Source organism: Kogia breviceps, chromosome 11 (genome assembly GCF_026419965.1).
Source record: "Kogia breviceps isolate mKogBre1 chromosome 11, mKogBre1 haplotype 1, whole genome shotgun sequence".
NCBI lineage: Eukaryota > Metazoa > Chordata > Mammalia > Artiodactyla > Physeteridae > Kogia > Kogia breviceps.
The window spans coordinates 77,248,171-77,267,913 of NC_081320.1; the positions used below are offsets into that span (position 1 = coordinate 77,248,171).

Below are 19,743 nucleotides of genomic sequence, written 5' to 3' on the forward strand. Positions count from 1 at the left end.
CTCCTACCTTCACACTGGTCTCTTGTTGCTGACAGCTGGTAGCCCTGCCCACAGGTACACCTGAAGGAGCCCTCGGTGTTTTTGCACTGCCCGTTTATGCACAGGTTCCCTTGCTGACATTCGTCAACATCTGTAAACACAATGACAATTGTTTTACATTAGTTCTTATATCTAAACACCCCATTAGCTAAAGTTTGAGACTGTAAACCAAGCTACTGCCCTCAAAGCCTTCCATTTCCAGGCTGGTCTTTTAAGGCACGACCCACAATAGAAAATTTTTAATAAGCAGAAAAAAAGGCTCTGCCCCTTCCAATGCATTCTGGGGTTATTATCACAAAAATAACAGTACTTCTCCTAGGTGAGGCACTCTACATTTTAGTTTGAATCAGCCCACCCGTGTTCCAACCATCAACCTCAGTATGCTGAACTGTAGAAAATAATGACAAATAGATGATAAATTTATGAGGAAGTAAAATTGCTTTCAATACAACATCAAGCTCTTTGCCACCTCTCTCTCTCTCTCATACTTTGGATATAGCACAAACACAATATGAAATATTTTCGAGTTGGAAAAAGAAAGAACCTCAGCACAAAATAATGGCTGCGAGGCAGTTTGCAGGCCTGCAGAAGGCAGAAAAAAGGCAGAATTAAAACTCTCCCAAGAATTTAAAAAACAAAACCATAATGGAGGCAGTCATGGGAGGAAATAGACATTTCTACTGTACTAGAAGAACCTGGAAAAGTATAAGGTCAAACAGTTGTGTTAAAGGACACTGAGCTCACTTTCAAAGTAACAAGGAAAGCCAAGAGGCATGATAATGTTTTGATGATAGATGCTGGAATGTCTAAGGAGAAAGTGACGAGTGAGGAATTTTTTTCAAATGCCTTGAATAAACATAGAGCTATTGACCGAGGAAGAACATAATTCTTTGTAAGTTTCCTAGTCGTGGATATGAGTTTACACGAATGAAGAAAAGAAACGTTTTTGTTTGGCTGTCAGGTTGGTCTGATCTAATTAGAAAGTGCTGTCTTGCCTTTTCTATGTGGATACAGCCTCGGAAAGTTCTGCTGAATAGCTAGTCAGTTTGTAAGAGTTTATGATTATTAAAATATGGTAGGACTGAGCTTTACCACCTCCACTACAGGTCTGCTGTGAGGATTAGTGGAGACAATGGATGAAAACACACCAGCCCTGTACTCAGAGTGGGAGAGAGGAGTCCTGATCTTAAAAGAGCAGAACTTGTTTTAAGGAAATCACGTCCTAAAGATCAATGTCTGACTAGTTCTTCCTTCTGAAAATATCCTGTTACTTAAAATGCATCTACGAGTTAAAAAATTTTTTTATATAGGTTATTAGTTATCCATTTTATACATATTAGTGTATACATGCCAATCCCAATCTCCCAGTTCATACCACCACCACCCCCCTCCTCCACCACTTTCCCCCCTTGCATCTACAAGCTTTTGCCAGGAGAACTCAATTCACTGCACAGTCCTTTCCCTCAAGTATCACTGACAATTACCTGTTTCCTGAGCAAAGCTGCATTTCTTAACCTAGTGAGGCATTAACCTTTTGAATTTTATCTTCATGCAAGCAAGGTGTCAGGTTATGTTTCCTGAAAAAGCTCACACTGACTACTAATGTAATTGGAGTTCAGAAATTTGTTTCTGATTTGATTTCTTGCAGAAATTACTGGAGTTTACTACAAACTTTTGTTTCACTTATTGTGAAGTTGATCCCTTTTGTTTATATATAATTCCTGGCTGTCAACTGTTGACTACCAATAGGGAAATTAAATAAGAATTTTGTCTTACGAATGATTTTACACCTTTCCAGCATTCTCAGTCTACTAGTTTTTCAAGTGGTCGACAGCAAAGACAAGCCCACACCATGTTTTCTTTCAGCACATTCTATAAAATACTTGAGACGTCAGTTCAAGAATTTAAGACCAACAATAGCTGATATAGCTGGTTGGATCTCACGTAATGTCTGACAACATTTTTAATGCTTTGGCCTCTTTTTGACTTTCTCAAAGAAGATGACAAATTAAGCATTCCCATGTGAAGATGTTTGCAGCAAGACTATACCCTCCATTCCAAGTACTGTCAGGATATACCAGACATCTAACATAAGTTACTCATTTATGTTGGGAAGACTGTCAGAAGTAATTCATTATAAGTAATGATACACATATTTGGAAGAACTTGAGGCAACTCTGTTATCTTGAATGAGGTGATCTTTGGGTCTTTAAAAGGACACAGGGGAACAGAGGCAGCATAATTCTACACATTAAAAAGCATTTTTTCTTTTCTGATGAGGGACAAAATTCCTATGACAAAAGAACACTTTCTAATAAAATAGGCATGCAGGACAAATGTCTTCTCTCTCTTGTGCCAAAAGATGAACAGAAAATATTATTCTCCACAAAAGGTATTTGTTTGTTTTTTTAAATAAATTGATTTATTTGGTTTATTTTAATTTTGGCTGCGTTGGGTCTTCATTGCTGCACACGGGCTTTCTCTAGTTGCGGCGAGCAGGGGCTACGCTTCGTTGCGGTGCGCGGGCTTCCCATTGTGGTGGCTTCTCTTGTTGCGGAGCACGGGCTCTAGGCATGCAGGCTTCAGTAGTTGTGACTCTCGGGCTCTAGAGCACAGGCTGAGTGGTTGTGGAGCTCGGGCTTAGGTGCGCTCCGTGGCATATGGGATCTTCCCGGACCAGGGCTCGAACCCGTGTCCCCTGCATTGGCAGGCAGATTCTTAACCACTGTGCCAACAGGGAAGTCCCACAAGGTATTTCCTTAAGGGACTTTTTGCACATATTACTATGATAAGTCCTGCTCAGAGTTAAAATAGAGACTATCTCTAGGTATTTATACATTTAGTACATATAGCACTAAAATGTACAAAGAAATACAAAGATACAAATACAAAAAGATACGAATAAGTAATGGATTAATACACTAGATAATGTATTTACAACCTGAAAAGAGCTGTCAGTACAATGAGTGAGGTGAAAACACAGTCAATATTTAGGACTAGCAACAGAGTGAAATTAGCAGAGTTACTGCAATGTTGGAAAACAGATATGATCTGGGTAAACTTGACATCTGTGAACTGAGGTCGTTTGGGAAAGATTGTGAAATAATTAAAGAAAAAGGATGTTATACAATTTGTTATTGTAAAAAGGAAAGGCTTTGATTGGGGAGTAAGGAAAACAACTAGTGCATATGTAGGTTTCTCCAGATGGGGATCTTGCCTGGTCCTATTCCCAGGCTGTAATGGAAAGACACCAGGAGAATCAGAGTAGAGGGCAAGTTTAAATGGCAAGTAGACATAACAGCCCTTTCCCACCTCCAAGCTTTGATATGTGCTGTTTCGCCTGCCTGCAAAGGTTTTCTCCCCTCTGTATTCAATATTTAAGACCAAGTTCAAATAGCAACACCTCTGCAAAGACTTCCCAGAAGCATGTAATCAGAATTAGTCACACACTTCTTGGCTTCAGCATAACTTTGTACATGCCTATTATTCAGTGAATAACAACATCCACCACACAATGTCATGCTTTGCCCCTGCCTTATATCTCATCCTCCATGTATTATCTCTGATATCTCATTACCCTATATTATCTCATGCAATCCTCACATCAACCCTCATAGGTGCCATTATCGTTACCGTCTTGCAGATGAGCAAGTAAGGCTTGGCGAAATGAGATAACTTATCCAAGCTAACACAGCTTCAGAGTATCACAGCTAGAATATGACATACTGCCTTTTAAAAGAAAAAAAAAAAACAACTAAACTCCAGACTTATTTGGATTTCACCAGTTTTTCCATGCAGGTCCTCTTTCTCTTTCTGTTCCAGGATCCAATCCAGGGGACCACATTATATGCAGGTGTCTCATCTCTCCAGTCAGTCTTTCCTTGTTTTGACAACGTCAATTGCCTTGAGGATATGGGCCAGAATTCCACAGAATGTCCCCAGTTTGGACTTGTCTCATGTTTTTCTCATGAGTAAGACTGGGGTTACAGGTTTTTGGAAAGAAGAGCACAGAGGTAAGTGCTTTGGTCTTCACATAAGGTCAGGAGTGCATGACATTCACATGACATCACTGACGACTTAACTTTCATCACTTAGTACTTTACTGTCTCCAATTATCTGATGCAGGTTTGCATCTCTTCCAATGAGTAACAGTCCTTTGAGAGATTTCAGCCTCTTGGTAACATACGCAGTGCCTGGAACACGTTGGTTCCTTGATACACTTGAGAGGAAGGAAAGGAAGGATGGATAGAAGCTTCTGCAGCAGCCCAGCAGAGTGCCCGGAGACTGGAAAATACGAGTGTTCCTAGGGGTGGCATCAACTGATGGTGTAAATTCTCAGGTGGTAGGGAGACTGACTAGAGAGGAGCAGGCTCATCTGGGATGGCAATGCCAAGAGGAAGACGGTGGTAATGAGTCATTCATTCAACATGTATTCACTCTGTGCCTTTTGCCTCTAGAGAGTCCAATCCTCGAATTTTAGGGATGACATGGTATCAGGAAACCTGAGATTATTTATCCAAGGTTGTATAATGAATCCCTGGAAGAGCCAGGATTCAGGTCAGTAGTGAGGAAGAAGCTGGGTGTGCAGGGCAGGATAATCAGGAGCAAGTACTTGAGTCAAAATAAGCACAGAGGGCTTCCCTGGTGGCGCAGTGGTTGGGAGTCCGCCTGCCGATGCAGGGGGCGCGGGTTCGTGCCCCGGTCCGGGAGGATCCCGCGTGCCGCGGAGCGGCTGGGCCCGTGGGCCATGGCCGCTGAGCCTGCGCGTCCGGAGCCTGCGCTCCGCAATGGGAGAGGCCACGGCAGTGAGAGGCCCGCGTACCACCAAAAAAAAAAAAAAAGCACAGAATATACCCAGGGCAGTTGTGACATCAGTTGGATGGGACAGAGATTGCAAATTGAAGAAAGCAGTGGTGACAAATTTGGAATATGAAGTGCAGGCCGATTACAAGGGTTTTTATGAATAAGCAGATGAAAAGAAGCAGGCAGACTGGGAAGAGAAAGTAACATGACAGGTTATGGCAATACACCAGATACAGCAATCAAATAAAGATTAACAATGGCTTCTAATGCTGAGACCGACAGCCACCATTAGTCCTGTATGTAAGGAAGATGTAATACCTTTCAAGTGATTCTCATGTTTAACTTTTTCTGAGGAGATGCCCAGCTTAAGGAATCAGAAGGAAAGCTGTGGATGTGGGAAAGGACCAGGAGAAAAGGGAGATGTGCCTACTTCATATGCTCTCCTGGGAGTGGACAGTATTCTGCTGTATGGAAGGAGTAAGGCACCAAAAGTAGTCTGCTGTATGGAAGGAGTAAGGCACCAAATTCAGAAGTCTGTGAATTCCCTACTCTCAGTGGAAGATGCTTCAATTCTTACAGGTCAGTAGTAGGGTATCTGTTTACTGCTTCCTTACCAAAGTGATAAATTAATCACTACCCTAGATCCTTCACTTTCATTGAGACAGTAAAGAAAAAACTTTTTACTTATTTCCTCTTTCTACCTTTGAAAGAGCATGCTTTTAGGTATAAAAGTGATGGAAGATAGCAGAAGGCAAACAATCCATAGATTTAACCACAGAAAAAAATGAAAATTTCTTTAAAAATTATTTTAAAAATTAGCAAAACCTTGGACAACTTACACTAATAGTCTAAAGAAAATGGTATATGTTAAATATATACACTGTACATAGGTTTATATATATATATCCTATATATAAAGTGTTCATACACATTGACTTAAAAACTTGATTAATGGGAAAAGATATTAAATTTACAAAAGAGGAAATATAAATGTTTAACAGATGTATGAAATAAGTGTTTAGGAAATTATTAAAGGAAATAAGCACATAAAATACATATTAAATCTTTCAGAAGTAAAAGAAACACACATTTTAAAATTAGAAATTAGTGTTCTTCTATTGAAATAGTTAAACACAGAACATTTTGCCTGATTATTCCACTTTTATAAATAAGGAAGTAATCTGAAAATTCAGGCACAGGTTTATTTTTTAAAGAGATGCCTGTTAGGTTTTATTTTTACATAATAATCAGAAGCTGGAAAAAATATGTTGTTCAACACCTGAAGAACAGCAAGAAAATGGTGACACAGCATTATATCCCGGTGACACACCGGGATATTACACTGCCTTTAAAACTAATGTTTGAAAAGAGTTATTAATGAAATGTAAAATGCTCATGATATACTATTAAATGACAAAAAGCAAGATAGAAAACTACACAGAACATGATATAAAATATCAATGAGATATGAATATCCACCAATGAGGTTGAAAGATTACTTTATCTTTTTTACCTTCCTGCATTTGCTACATTTCATATAGCAAATGCATGTTTTTAATAGCAATTTTATTGAAATAAAAATCACATACCACATGATTCATCTATTTAAAGTGTACAATTCAATAGTTTTTAGTATATTCACAGAGTTGTACAACTGCATGTATTGTTTTTATAACTGGAAAAAACAAAATAGATCTGTGGTTTACAGATGTTCTCTAAAAAAAACACTGTGTTTCTCTATGTAAACAGATAGGGTCTGTATTTAATCACCATGAGGAGTCACTTTCAAAGATGCCAACCAAAATGTGCTCCAAGGAGCTCAATCAAAATAAATGACAGGTAGTATGTTTCCCTTTTTAAAGGCTAGTAACTCTAATATGTTTTTAAGTGCAGTCCAAATAAAAATGAGACATCTGATCACAGTATTTACCTTTACAGTGCTTGTGGTCTGGAGTTGGTGTATAGCCCTTGTGGCATGAACACATGTAGGATCCTTCGAGGTTGGAGCAAGTACCATTTGTGCAGATATCTGGTTCCAGGCATTCATCCACATCTTAAAGAATGGGGTATAATGGAAAGGGGGGGGAGACAAAGAGGAAAAAAATAAATAAAACATAAATAAAGTTGAATTTGGTTAGAAACAGAAATAGTGGATCTTCTAAAGAGGGGCAGATTCTTTTTCCTTTTTTTTGGCCACACCATGCGGCTTCTGGGATTTTTAGTTCCCTGAACAGGGACTGAACCCAGGCCCTCAGCAGTGACAGTGTGGAATCCTAACCACTGGACCACCAGAGAATTCCCAAGAGGGGCAGGTTCTTTAAGATAAGCTATCAAATTAGCCCCTCAGAGGAAGAGAAGCTCTGGTATGAGGTATGTGTATGATGGTTCCATGGGTTAATTTACTTTCTGCAAAGTAACTCAAAAAAGGAACCAAACATGCTCTACAAATAAACTCATGGAAGGTTTGTTTTAGACGGGAGGGAGGAAGAGAGGATAGATGTAGAGCAACATCCCTTGCAAGATAAAATATTCCAAAGAACCACAGATGTGTGGAGGTCTAGTTAGGGAACTGATGAAATTCAGTAGAATGTGAGTGTTCACTGAAGCAAGAGATATGACTTATGACCCAGAAAAACCATGGGAAAGTTTTAACAGAAAGGTGAAAAACAAATGTGGCAACACATTCTAAATGGCATTGAATCAGTGATTAAAGAAAAAAAAAAATCTAGGGGACAAACATAAGCCTACGGGTAGTTTGAACGCGGGGTATAGGCTGAAGAAGCAGATACAATAATAATAGCTAATCTTTTTTTTTAACATCTTTATTGGAGTATAATTGCTTTACAATGGTGTGTTAGTTTCTGCTGTATAACAAAGTGAATCACCTATACATATACATATGTTCCCATATCTCTTCCCTCTTGCATCTCCCTCCCTCCCACCCTCCTTCTCCCCTCTAGGTGGTCACAAAGCACTGAGCTGATCTCCCTGTGCTATGCGGCTGCTTCCCACTAGCTATCAATTTTACTTTTTTTTTTAAAGATTCCATATATATGTGTTAGCATACGGTATTTGTTTTTCTCTTTCTGACTTACTTTACTCTGTATGACAGACTCTAGGTCCATCCACCTCACTAAAGATAACTCAATTTTGTTCCTTTTTATTTACAAGCAGCTCATGCAGTTCAATATCAAAAAAACAAACAACCCAATCCAAAAATGGTCAGAAAACCTAAATAGACATTTCTCCAAAGAAGATATACAGATTTCCAACAAACACATGAAAGGATGCTCAACATCACTAATCATCAGAGAAATGCAAATCAAAACTACGATGAGGTATCACCTCACACCAGTCAGAATGGCCATCATCAAAAAATCTACATACAATAAATCCTGGAGAGTGTGTGGAGAAAAAGGAACCCTCTTGCATTGTGGGTGGGAATGTAAATTGATACAGCCACTATGGAGAACAATATGGAGGTTCCTTAAAAAACTACAAATAAAACTACCATATGAGCCAGCAATCCCACTACTGGGCATATACCCTGAGAAAACCATAATTCAAAAAGAGTCATGTACCACAATGTTCATTGCAGCTCTATTTACAACAGCCAGGACATGGAAGCAACCTAAGTGTCCATCGACAGATGAACGGATAAAGAAGATGTGGCACATACAGTGGAATATTACTCAGCCATAAAAAGAAACGAAATTGAGTTATTTGTAGTGAGGTGGATGGACCTAGAGACTGTCATACAGAGTGAAGTCAGTCAGAAAGAGAAAAACAAATACTGTATGCTAACACACATATATGGAATCTTAAAAAAAAATGGTCATGAAGAACCTAGGGGCAAGACAGGAATAAAGACACAGGCCTACTAGAGAATGGACTTGAGGACACAGGGAGGGAGAAGGGTAAACTGGGACAAAGTGAGAGAGTGGCATGGACATATATACACTACCAAATGTAAAATAGATAGCTAATGGGAAGCAGCCGCATAGCACAGGGAGATCAGCTCGGTGCTTTGTGACCACCTAGAGGGGTGAGATAGGGAGGGTAGGAGGGAGGGAGACACAAAAGGGAAGAGATATGGGGATATATGTATATGTATAGCTGATTCACTTTGTTATAAAGCAGAAACTAACACACCATTGTGGAGCAATTATACTCCAATAAAGATGTTAAAAAAAACCCCAAAACTACAATGAGGTATCACCTGACACCTGTGAGAATGGCCATCATCAAAATATCTACAAACACTAAATGCTGGAGAGGGTGTGGAGAAAAGGGAACACTCTTGCACTGTTGGTGGGAATGTAAATTGATACAGCCACTGTGGAGAACAGTATGGAGGTTCCTTAAAAAACTAAAAATAGAACTACCATATGACCCAGCAATGCCACTACTGGGCATATACCCATAGAAAAAGAAAACCATAATTCAAAAAGAGTTATGTACCACAATGTTCATTGCAGCTCTATTTACAATAGCCAGGACATGGAAGCAACCTAAGTGTCCATCGACAGATGAATGGATAAAGAAGATGTGGCACATAGATACAATGGAATAATAGCTAATCCTTATCAGGCACTTACTGTATGAAGGCACTGAAGGCTTTAAACATATTCTCTCATTTAATGCTAACAAAATCCATATGGGCTAACCCTTCACAGAGGATGGAACTGAGATTTAAAGAAGTTCAAAGCTTGTCCAAGGCCACATGGTTAGAAACTGATGGCTCAGATTTGAACTCATTCAGCCTAACTCCAAAGACCATCTTTTAAACTGTAAGGTTCTGTCATAGGCAAACTTAAGTCTAGATATAGAAACAGTTAAACAGAAAAAGCATGACTTTGTTTTTATGATTTGCTAACACAGCATTTATATCAATAATCATTATCTAAGTGTTCATTGATTTTATTCAACAAACTTTCATTAAGCTTCTACTAGACTATTGTTAATTCAAAAAGAAAAATTTGAGTTCTGTGCCCCATTTGAATGCCCCTGGGTAAGTCCACTGTATATTGCAGAAAGAAGGTATATAATGTAGCATAAATAACCAAAAATTTAAAGAGAAAAAACTTCAACCACAAAGTGCCAAAAATATACACAGCATCACAATTTATACTTAATTTTACAGTGGGCTACAACTTAATCAAAGTATTTTATACATAAGGCAGACACACAATAAAAAGGAAAAGGCTCTTGATTGTATCCATTTCATATCACAATGCTTGCCACAAAAGCAATACAGCTTTCCACCTCAGTATTAACAGAGAATCACGAGCACATTAACAGAGACCTAGTTTTAAGTCAGCAATCATTCATTTGCACTGCATTTCATTAAAACTGTACTCTATCGTTTTCTTTTTTACAATGGAATTCAGAAGTAGAATATTACCAAAATAAGGCACCGGGGATCTTGTGTGTGTGCACGTGTGTGTATGCCGTATGCATACTGAAAACAGCCAAGTAACTGACACTGCCTAGGTGTTCTGCTTGCTTTCACCACATCACTAATTATAGTAGAGTGACCCTATTCCATTACAAACAAAAATAACACTTTCAGACTGACTCATTATCCATCCTTTCTTTGGTTGTGGGAGTCCACTTCTGTAAACATTGAAAGCAAACTACTTCAAAGATGAAGCCAAACACTGCAGCCAAAATAAATAATGGGACAGAATGAACATAAATGCTGGGCATGGATATTCCAACAGCAATGTAAAAATGTCATGTCTAGAATCTGGTTTGGTTTCAAAAATGTTAACAAGTTGAAAAATGTATCAATTGTCTTTTTAATTTTTCATGCACCAGAGACTGTGAATATAAGACTGTGAATTATAAGACTGCAGAATATAACAGTAAAATTAATTTCTAAGACCATATTTTCTCTTAAAGTAAATTAACAGGCATTGCAGATTACCATTCAGGAGATACGTATAAAACTTCTATTTTACCAGGCTACTACCATGATTAACAATGAAGCAGAATGCTTTGAAATATCTAGGAGACCCTGATGTGTTTATTCTTTACTTACTATAGTCATAATTATATGGAACCAGAATCCTGTAGATAGAACAGTTTGAACTGAATAAGTACATGAGCTTAGTGGCACTTATGCTCTTAAGGAGATAATGATATATAGTAAAATATCACTAAAAATGTCTTTGATTTAGAATCAAAAGGTACAAACCTCCAGCTGTAAAATAAATGTCAAGGTGATGTAATGTACAGCATGGTGACCATAGTTAGTAACATTGTATTGTGTACTTGAAAGTTGCCAAGAGAAAACAGTTGGCCCTTGAAGAACATGGGTTTGAACTGCATGCATCCACTTACACATGGATTTTTTTCAACAGTAAATACTACAGTACTACACGATCCGTGGTTGGGAGAGACCGTGGACGCAGAGGGCCAACTATAAGTTACGTGCAGATTTTCAGCTGCACAGAGGGTTGGTGTCCCTAACGCCCTCATTGTTAGAGGGTCAACTGTGGATCTTAAAAGTCTTCACCACAAGGAAAAAAAATTTTGTAACCATGTATGGTGATGGATGTTAACTAGACTTATTATGGTGATCATGTTGCAATGCATACAAATATTGAATCATTTTGTACACCTGAAATATAATGCTATCTCACAGTAATACCTCAATTAAAAAAAAAAGAATCTCTATACAGAAGGAAGGTGTCTAGAGTGGAGTCTCACTTGGTGGATGTAAAGGGAATGAAATGAACTCAGTGTTGTATCTTTTTTTTTTTTTTGCAGTACGCGGGCCTCTCACTGCTGTGGCCTCTCCCGTTGCAGAGCACAGGCTCGGGAAGCGCAGGCTCAGTGGCCACGGCTCACGGGCCCAGCCGCTCCGCGGCATGTGGGATCTTCCCGGACCGGGGCATGAGCCCGTGTCCCCTGCATCGGCAGGCGGACTCTCAACCACTGCGCCACCAGGGAAGCCCATCAGTGTTGTATCTTTAGCCAGACCTCTCTCCTTAACTGCTCATCGCCACAGCCATGATCTTAGAAATTAATATTACTGTTATATTCTGTTCGTTTACTGGGACATCTCTTGATGTCCCACAGGCACCTCTTGAGTCCTCATGGCCCAAACTGATCCTTTTCCTGCCTTCTCTTTATGTTGTCTCTCATGTCAATATAGGCTACCACGACCCACTCAGCTGCCCAAGTCAGAAACTTGGGAGTCATCCCTTCTATATTCCTTACTCTCCCTCTTTCCCCACATTCAATTTACTACCAAGTCACGTAAATTCTACTTACCAAATCTCTCTCAAATACACCCAACTTGACTTCATTCCCACCACTACCATTCTCTCTCACCTGGGTTACTGGCATAGTCTTTTGTTTCTCTATTTAAAGTTTTACCCTACCAAATCCATTATCCAAATTGCAGCCACAATTGTATTTCTAAGACACAAATCTGACCAATGATGTTGTTCCTCTACTTTAAAAACTTTCAGTCGTTTCCAGGGTTTTTCAATTCAGTCAAGGATACAGTACAAACTTGTGGGGCCCTGAATGGTACTGACAGAAAGTCAGGCCCCCATAATCCCTACTTCTAACCCTTGGGAGGACCAATGCCATGGGAAACAAGGTGATCTCTACCCACCCTACTGTCTACCACTCAACACCCACAGCCCCTTACCCCTGCAGCAGAGGGAGATGTTTTCTGTACTGGAGCTCAAAACTCATTCTAGGATTACAGTCTTATAGAAGAGTTGTATCACCCAAATTCTTACACGCATATACATAATGAGTTCAAAAGGGAAACTGACCATAGAAAAATGGGTCACAAATTCAAGAAAAACAATTTACCAATGGGCTTTGGGGACATAATTTGGCATGTGCCATTCATGAATTAATTAAACCTCCCACAGTAAGGAAGTTGCCAGGAGTTTACTAGGTCAGCAATTTGTGGATGACTGTTAACGAGTTTATGAATCCACCTCACTGTACTATCACCCAATCCAAATTAATCCTTCTCATCCACAATACCTTGAATGACTCTCACAAAAGTCTGGTGAAAACTGGATACACCACACCTATAGGATTTCCTGATTCCTCCTCTAATAACCCTATCATAAGAGGCAGTCAGAGGCATAATTTGTCCTTAATGAACCTGGCTGATTTTTATGATCATCACATCCTTTAAAAAATGTTTCACCTCATCACTGGAATCCTGCAGTCTATAGTTCTTTTTCAAGATCAACATGAAGTTCAGTGGTCATGAGTTCCAGAACTCCACCTTCTTTCCTCTTTAGGGGGAAATGAGGACATTAATCTCTCTCCAGGTCCTGGGCAACTTTCCATTCTCCACAATTTCACAAAGATGATTCCCAGCTGGCCAGCAATCCCACCTGCAAATTCTCTCATTGCCTTGAGAGGTAATTCATCTGGGTCAGGAACCCTTTTGAAATTTCCCTTCCTAATATCCTGGGAACACACCAGACTGCCCGAAGCCCCTCTGTGGTGGGCAAGACCTCTAAAGTTCTAAGGGCGCTCAGTGGCCACCTTCCAACAGGTCAACCTGTGGCTGTACTGCCCCCTTCCACTTCACCCACCTTGGGGTTGGTCAGAATAGGATCCAGAGCAAGAGTTTACCTGCATTACTTCCTTTGCTACCAAGGAGATGAATCTGTCAACACGGTGAACCAGTCATTTTTCTGAAGCCATTCAACCTTATGTAATTCATTAGCGACCAAGACTTCAATGAGTGGGCACCATTTGATATGGGAAGAAAACATCTTATTCTATCACTATGCTACATGAAAATACAGGATTACTCCCTACACAAACATTACTTCAATTATCCCTCAACTATTCTTCATAGTCTTTACATTGGGTTGGCCAAAAAGTTCATTGAGATTTTTCTGTAACATGTTACGGAAAAACCCAAATGAACTTTTTGGCCAACCAAATACTAAAGATGATGGGAGAACGTATTTGACAGAAAAGCAAGCATGGTGGAGAGACCTTCAAGATGGTGGAGTTGTAAGACGTGGAGATCACCTTTCTCCCCACAAATACATCAGAAATACAACTACATGTGGAACAACTCCTACAGAACACCTACTGAACGCTGGCAGAAGACCTCAGACTTCCCAAAAGGCAAGAAACTCTCCACGTACCTGGGCAGGGAAAAAGAAAAAAGAAAAAACAGACACAAAAGAATAGGGACAGGACCTGCACCTCTGGGAGGGAGCTGTGAAGGAGGAAAAGTTTCCACACACTAGGGAGCCCTTTCACTGGCAGAGAAAGGGGACAGGCTCGGGGGAAGCTTCGGAGCCATGGAGGAGAGCGCAGCAACAGGGGTGCAGAGGGCAAAGCGGAGAGATTCCCGCACAGAGGATCGGTGCCGACCAGCACTCACCATCCCAAGAGCCTTGTCTGCTCACCAGCTGGGACGGGTGGGGTCTGGGAGCTGAGGTCAGATCCCAGGGAGAGGACTGGGGTTGGCTGTGTGAACACAGCCTGAAGGGGGCTAGTGTGCCACAGCTAGCCAGGAGGGAGTCCGGTAAAAAGTCTGGAACTACCTAAGAGGCAAGAGACCATTGTTTCGGGGTGTGCGAGGAGAGGGGATCAAGAGCACCACCTAAATGAGCTTCAGAGACAGGCGTGAGCCACGGCTATCAGCGCGCACACCAGAGATGGGCATGAAATGCTAAGGCTGCTGCTGCAGTCATCAAGAAGCCTGTGAGCAAGCACAGGTCACTCTCTACCCCTCCCCTCCCGGGAGACTGTGCAGCCAGGTGTCAGGCCTGTGCCTCTGAGGTGGGACAGCTGAGTTCAGGATACCGGTCCAAAGGAGACCTCCCGGTTCCACGTAATATCAAATGGCGAAAGCTCTCCCAGAGATCTCCATCTCAACACTAAGACCCTGCACCACTCAACGACTAGCAAGCTACAGTGCTGGACACCCCATGCCAAACAACTAGCAAGGCAGGAACACAACCCCACCCATTAGCAGAGAGGCTGCTTAAAATCATAAGGTCACAGACACCCCCAAATACACCACCGGATGCAGTCCTGCCGACCAGAAAGACAAGATCCAGCCTCATCCACCAGAACACAGGCACCAGTCCCCTCCACCAGGAAGCCTACAAACCCACTGAACCAACCTTATCCACTGGGGGCAGACACCAAAAACAATGGGAACTACGAACCTGCAGCCTGCGAAAAGGAGACCCCAAACACAGTAAGTTAAGCAAAATGAGAAGACAGAGAAACACACAGTAGATGAAGGAGCAAGGTAAAAACCCATCACACCAAACAAATGAAGAGGAAATAGGCAGTCTACCTGAAAAAGAATTCAGAGTAATGATAGTAAAGATGTTCCCAAATCTTGGAAATATAATAGAGAAAATACAAGAAACGTCTAACAAGGACCTAGAAGAACTAAAGAGCAAACAAACAATGATGAACAACAGAAAAAATGACACTAAAAATTCTCTAGTAGGAATCAATAGCAGAATAACTGAGGCAGAAGAATAGATAAGTGACCTGGAAGATAAAATAGTGGAAATTACTACTGCAGAGCAGAATAAAGAAAAAAGAATGAAAAGAACTGACAACAGTCTCAGAGACCTCTGGGACAACATTAAACACACCAACATTCGAATTATACGGGTCCCAGAAGAAGAGAAAAAGAAAGGAACTGAGAAAATATTTGAAGAGATTATAGTTGAAAACTTCCCTAATATGGGAAAGGAAATAGTCAGTCAAGTCTAGGAAGTGCAGAGAGTCCCACACAGGATAAAAGCAAGGAGAAACATGGCAAGACACATATTAATCAAACTGTGAAAAATTAAATACAAAGAAAAAAATGGTACTGCCACAAAAACAGAAATATAGATCAATGGAACAGGATGGAAAGCTCTGAGATAAACCCACACACATATGGTCACCTTTGATAAAGGAGGCAAGAATATACAGTGGAGAAAAGACAGCCTCTTCAATAAGTGGTGCTGGGAAAACTGGACAGCTACATGTAAAAGAATGAAATTAGAACACTCTCTAACACCACACACAAAAATAAACTCAAAATGGATTAAAGACCTAAATGTAAGGCCAGACACTATCAAACTCTTAGAGGAAAACATAGGCAGAACACTCTATGACATAAATCACAGCAAGATCCTTTTTGACCCACCTCCTAGAGAAATGGAAATAAAAACAAAAACAAACAAATGGGACCTAATGAAACTTAAAAGCTTTTGCACAGCAAAGGAAAGCATAAACAAGATGAAAAGACAACCCTCAGAATGGGAGAAAATATTTGCAAATGAAACAACTACAAAGGATTAATCTCCCAAATTTACAAGCAGCTCATGTATATCAATATTAAAAAAACAAACAACCCAATCCAAAAATGGGCAGAAGACCTAAACAGACATTCCTCTAAAGAAGATATACAGATTGCCAACAAACATGTGAAAGAATGCTCAGTATCACTAATCATTAGAGAAATGCAAATCAAAACTACAATGAGGTATCACCTCACACCAGTCAGATAGGCCATCATCAAAAAGCTACAAACAATAAATGCTGGAGAGGGTGTGGAGAAAAGAGAACCCTCTTGCACTGTTGGTGGGAATGTAAATCAATGCAGCCACTATGGAGAACAGTATGGAGGTTCCTTAAAAAACTAAAAATAGAACTACCATATGACCCAGCAATCCCACTACTGGGCATATACCCTGAGAAAACCATAATTCAAAAAGAGACATGTACCAGAATGGTCATTGCAGGACTATTTACAATAGCCAGGACATGGAAGCAACCTAAGTGTCCATCGACAGATGAATGGATAAAGAAGATGTGGCACATACAGTGGAATATTACTCAGGCATATAAAGAAATTGAGTTATTTGTAATGAGTTGGATGGACCCAGAGTCTGTCATACAGAGTGAAGTAAGTCAGAAAGAGAAAAGTAAATACCGTATGCTAACACATATATATGGAATCTAAAAAAAAAAAAAAAAAAAAAAAAAAAAAGTCATGAAGAACCTAGGGCAAGACAGGAATGAAGACACAGACCTACTAGAGAATGGACTTGAGGACACGTGGAGGGGGAAGGGTAAACTGGGACACAGTGAGAGAGTGGCATGGACATATATACACTACCAAATGTAAAATAGATAGCTATTGGGAAGCAGCCACATAGCGCAGGGAGATCAGCTCGGTGCTTTGTGACCACCTGGAGGGGTGGGATAGGGAGGGTGGGAGGGAGACGCAAGAGGGAAGAGATATGGGGATATATGCATATGTATAGCTGATTCACTTTGTTATAAAGCAGAAACTGACACACCATTGTAAAGCAATTATACTCCAATAAAGATGTTTAAAAAGAAAAAAACAAGGAAGCATGGCAAAATGAGAGACAGATGCTGATTAAGCCAATGCAATGAAATCACCTCACCTGCACTTGAGGTATAGTAAAGCCTCAGCATATCACCCCCTTTGTCAATTCTGACAAAGTGAAAAATATGCAGTAGCAGAGCTGCCTACAAAAATAGGTTATATGTTCCTCAAAGACTCATCACTGCTTTTCAGAATTGGCAAACAGCCAGGGCTATGTACATTGCAGATGAAGATCCAAAGATGACCTCAGAAAATCAACCCACTAATCTGAGCAAATCACCAACTTTCTACCTCACCTTTCTAAAAGAACATCTTGTCTTTCAGAAAATCTCAACTGGGCTACCTATGGACAGGCCTGCCATCTCAGACTCTAGAACCCCTGAGCCAGAATTATTGCTGCTTGTAAGGGACGATTCCAGTCCACATGGATCTTTCCATTCTATGAACTTTTATTTTCCTTATTATCTTAATTATATTGTTTTGTCCTCTAATCGTCTTGGGTGTACATGAGAGGTATATGAGACGTTATATAAAACAAAACAATACTAGCTTTGAAGCTAAGAGACCTGGGATTATGCCCTAGCTCTGCCATTTATTACCTATGACCAGGAGCAAGCCCATTAACCTATTTGGGAAAAAATTTCTATATCTGTACTACAGGTATACTGTAAACTATATAAAGAGAAATTGTTTGTTATTACAATAACGAGTATTCCCACACAGGTATATTTCCTGCCTTCAGAGTAGTTTGTTTTTTTCGATGAGATATAAATGACATTATAACATTATGTAAGTTAAGTAACAAGGATGTAATGTGTAGCACAGAGAAATACAGCCATTATTTTGTAAAATCTTTAAATGGAGCATAATCTATAAAAATGTTGAATCATTATATTGTCACCTGAAACTAATACAATATTGCAAATCAACTATACTTCAATAAAACGTAACATTGTGCAAGTTTAAGGGATGATTTGATACACATATTGCAAAATGATCAATACTGTAGCATTACTAACACATCTTTCATGTCTCACAATTATTATTTCTTTCCTGGTGAGGACAATTAATATCCAGTCTCTTCGCAACTTTGAGGTTTATAATACAGTATTGTTGAGTACAATCACTAAGCTGTGCATTACATCTCCAGGGCTTACCTACTAGTTGCAAATGTGTGTTATCCTCTAATAACATCTCCCCAATTCCCCCACCCCCAGGCCGTTATACCATTCTACACTGCTTTGTTTTGCTTCTTTTACAACTTCAAATCTTCTCTGGCATCTAGTAGACATATACATAGGGAGGTGCTCAATAACTACTTACTGACTGATTAGAAGATTCCTTTAGCATATAATGTAGGGACAAGGCTGATGTTTGCACATTTTATAATATCCACGAAAGGTAGACTGTGAGCTCAGCTGCCATCTTACATAAAAAGAATAATTGTAGGACTAAAGTCTTCAATTTTATTTAAGTTTATGAAATTTTCATATATTCCATAAAGGTTAACAATGAGTCTTAAAATCGGAAAAGAAATCCTAAGGTGAAAAGAACTCCTAGAACAAGGAGTTCTCCATGTTTATCCTGCAAGTTTTCTGCACCTGGTTTTGGTGAAGACTGTGGCTAACCAGTTGTCAAGTGGATGGAACAATACTAAGTTCTTCAAACACCGACGACCTACTACATTTAGCACCCTCAAATGGGAGTCCCAAAGTCATCATTAACTTAATCACGGCCAAGAAAGAAGGATTACTTTGATTAAAATCTCAGAAATGTGTGTCCCTGTATCACATGGTTTGTCAGACTCAACTATAAAGCAAGGCAATTAACTCAAAAAAGGCTAGCTGTGCACATCTACCAGGTGACAGATATTGTACATTGTGTCTATTGTCTAGATATTGTGAAGGTGAGCAAAGAAAGTGAAGCAAAAGGAAGAGGATGGCAGTACTGTAGAAGCGAAAACATTTGTTAGGGATGACCCTGCAGAGAAGCATTACGATTCTCAGGAAGTATATTCCAGCAAAACAAAAATGCTCAGAAGTTGAAAGGAAACTGTAAGATTACGATAAATTCAAACGAGAAAGCTCCTATGACAGTTAAAAACTATATGAAATGAGCTTAAAGAAAGCCAAAGAGAAGACAGTTATCCATAAAAATGTGACATATAATTTACTTTAACAGGTATCAGTTATTATTGCATTTCTTCTATTTCAGGACAAGGGAAATAAAATGGAGGTAATAGGGTTGGGGGAAGAACGATTATAACATTTCTTGGGTCCTACCTTGTGTCAGACACCTTATTCAGTGCTTTATATCACATTTAAGTCTAACAATAAACCCCATGAAGAAAGTATTTCAATACACATGTTACAGATATTGAAACCAAGCTTCAGAGAGGTCACATAGCCCATAATCTGCCTAAATTCAGGGAAATATGATTTTTATATCACAGTTACTGAATGCACCTTTAAACAATTATATATTAGAGAATTTCCTTTGGGGGATGGCTCTAGTCAGGT

The 19,743-nt window shown here is 39.7% G+C and overlaps 1 protein-coding gene across 17 annotated transcripts in view; it reads right to left on the reverse strand.

Annotated features, from left to right (window-relative positions):
• LTBP1 (latent transforming growth factor beta binding protein 1) overlaps positions 1-19,743 on the reverse strand; it is a 432,121-nt gene that overhangs the window by 102,804 nt on the left and 309,574 nt on the right. For all 17 annotated transcript variants that reach the window (XM_067007826.1, XM_067007825.1, XM_067007830.1 and 14 more), the window contains 2 exons: positions 6,773-6,895; positions 8-130 (listed from right to left, as the gene is read on the reverse strand). In XM_067007826.1, coding sequence (XP_066863927.1) covers positions 8-130; positions 6,773-6,895 — 246 coding nt within the window. The remainder of the gene's footprint in view (positions 1-7; positions 131-6,772; positions 6,896-19,743) is intronic.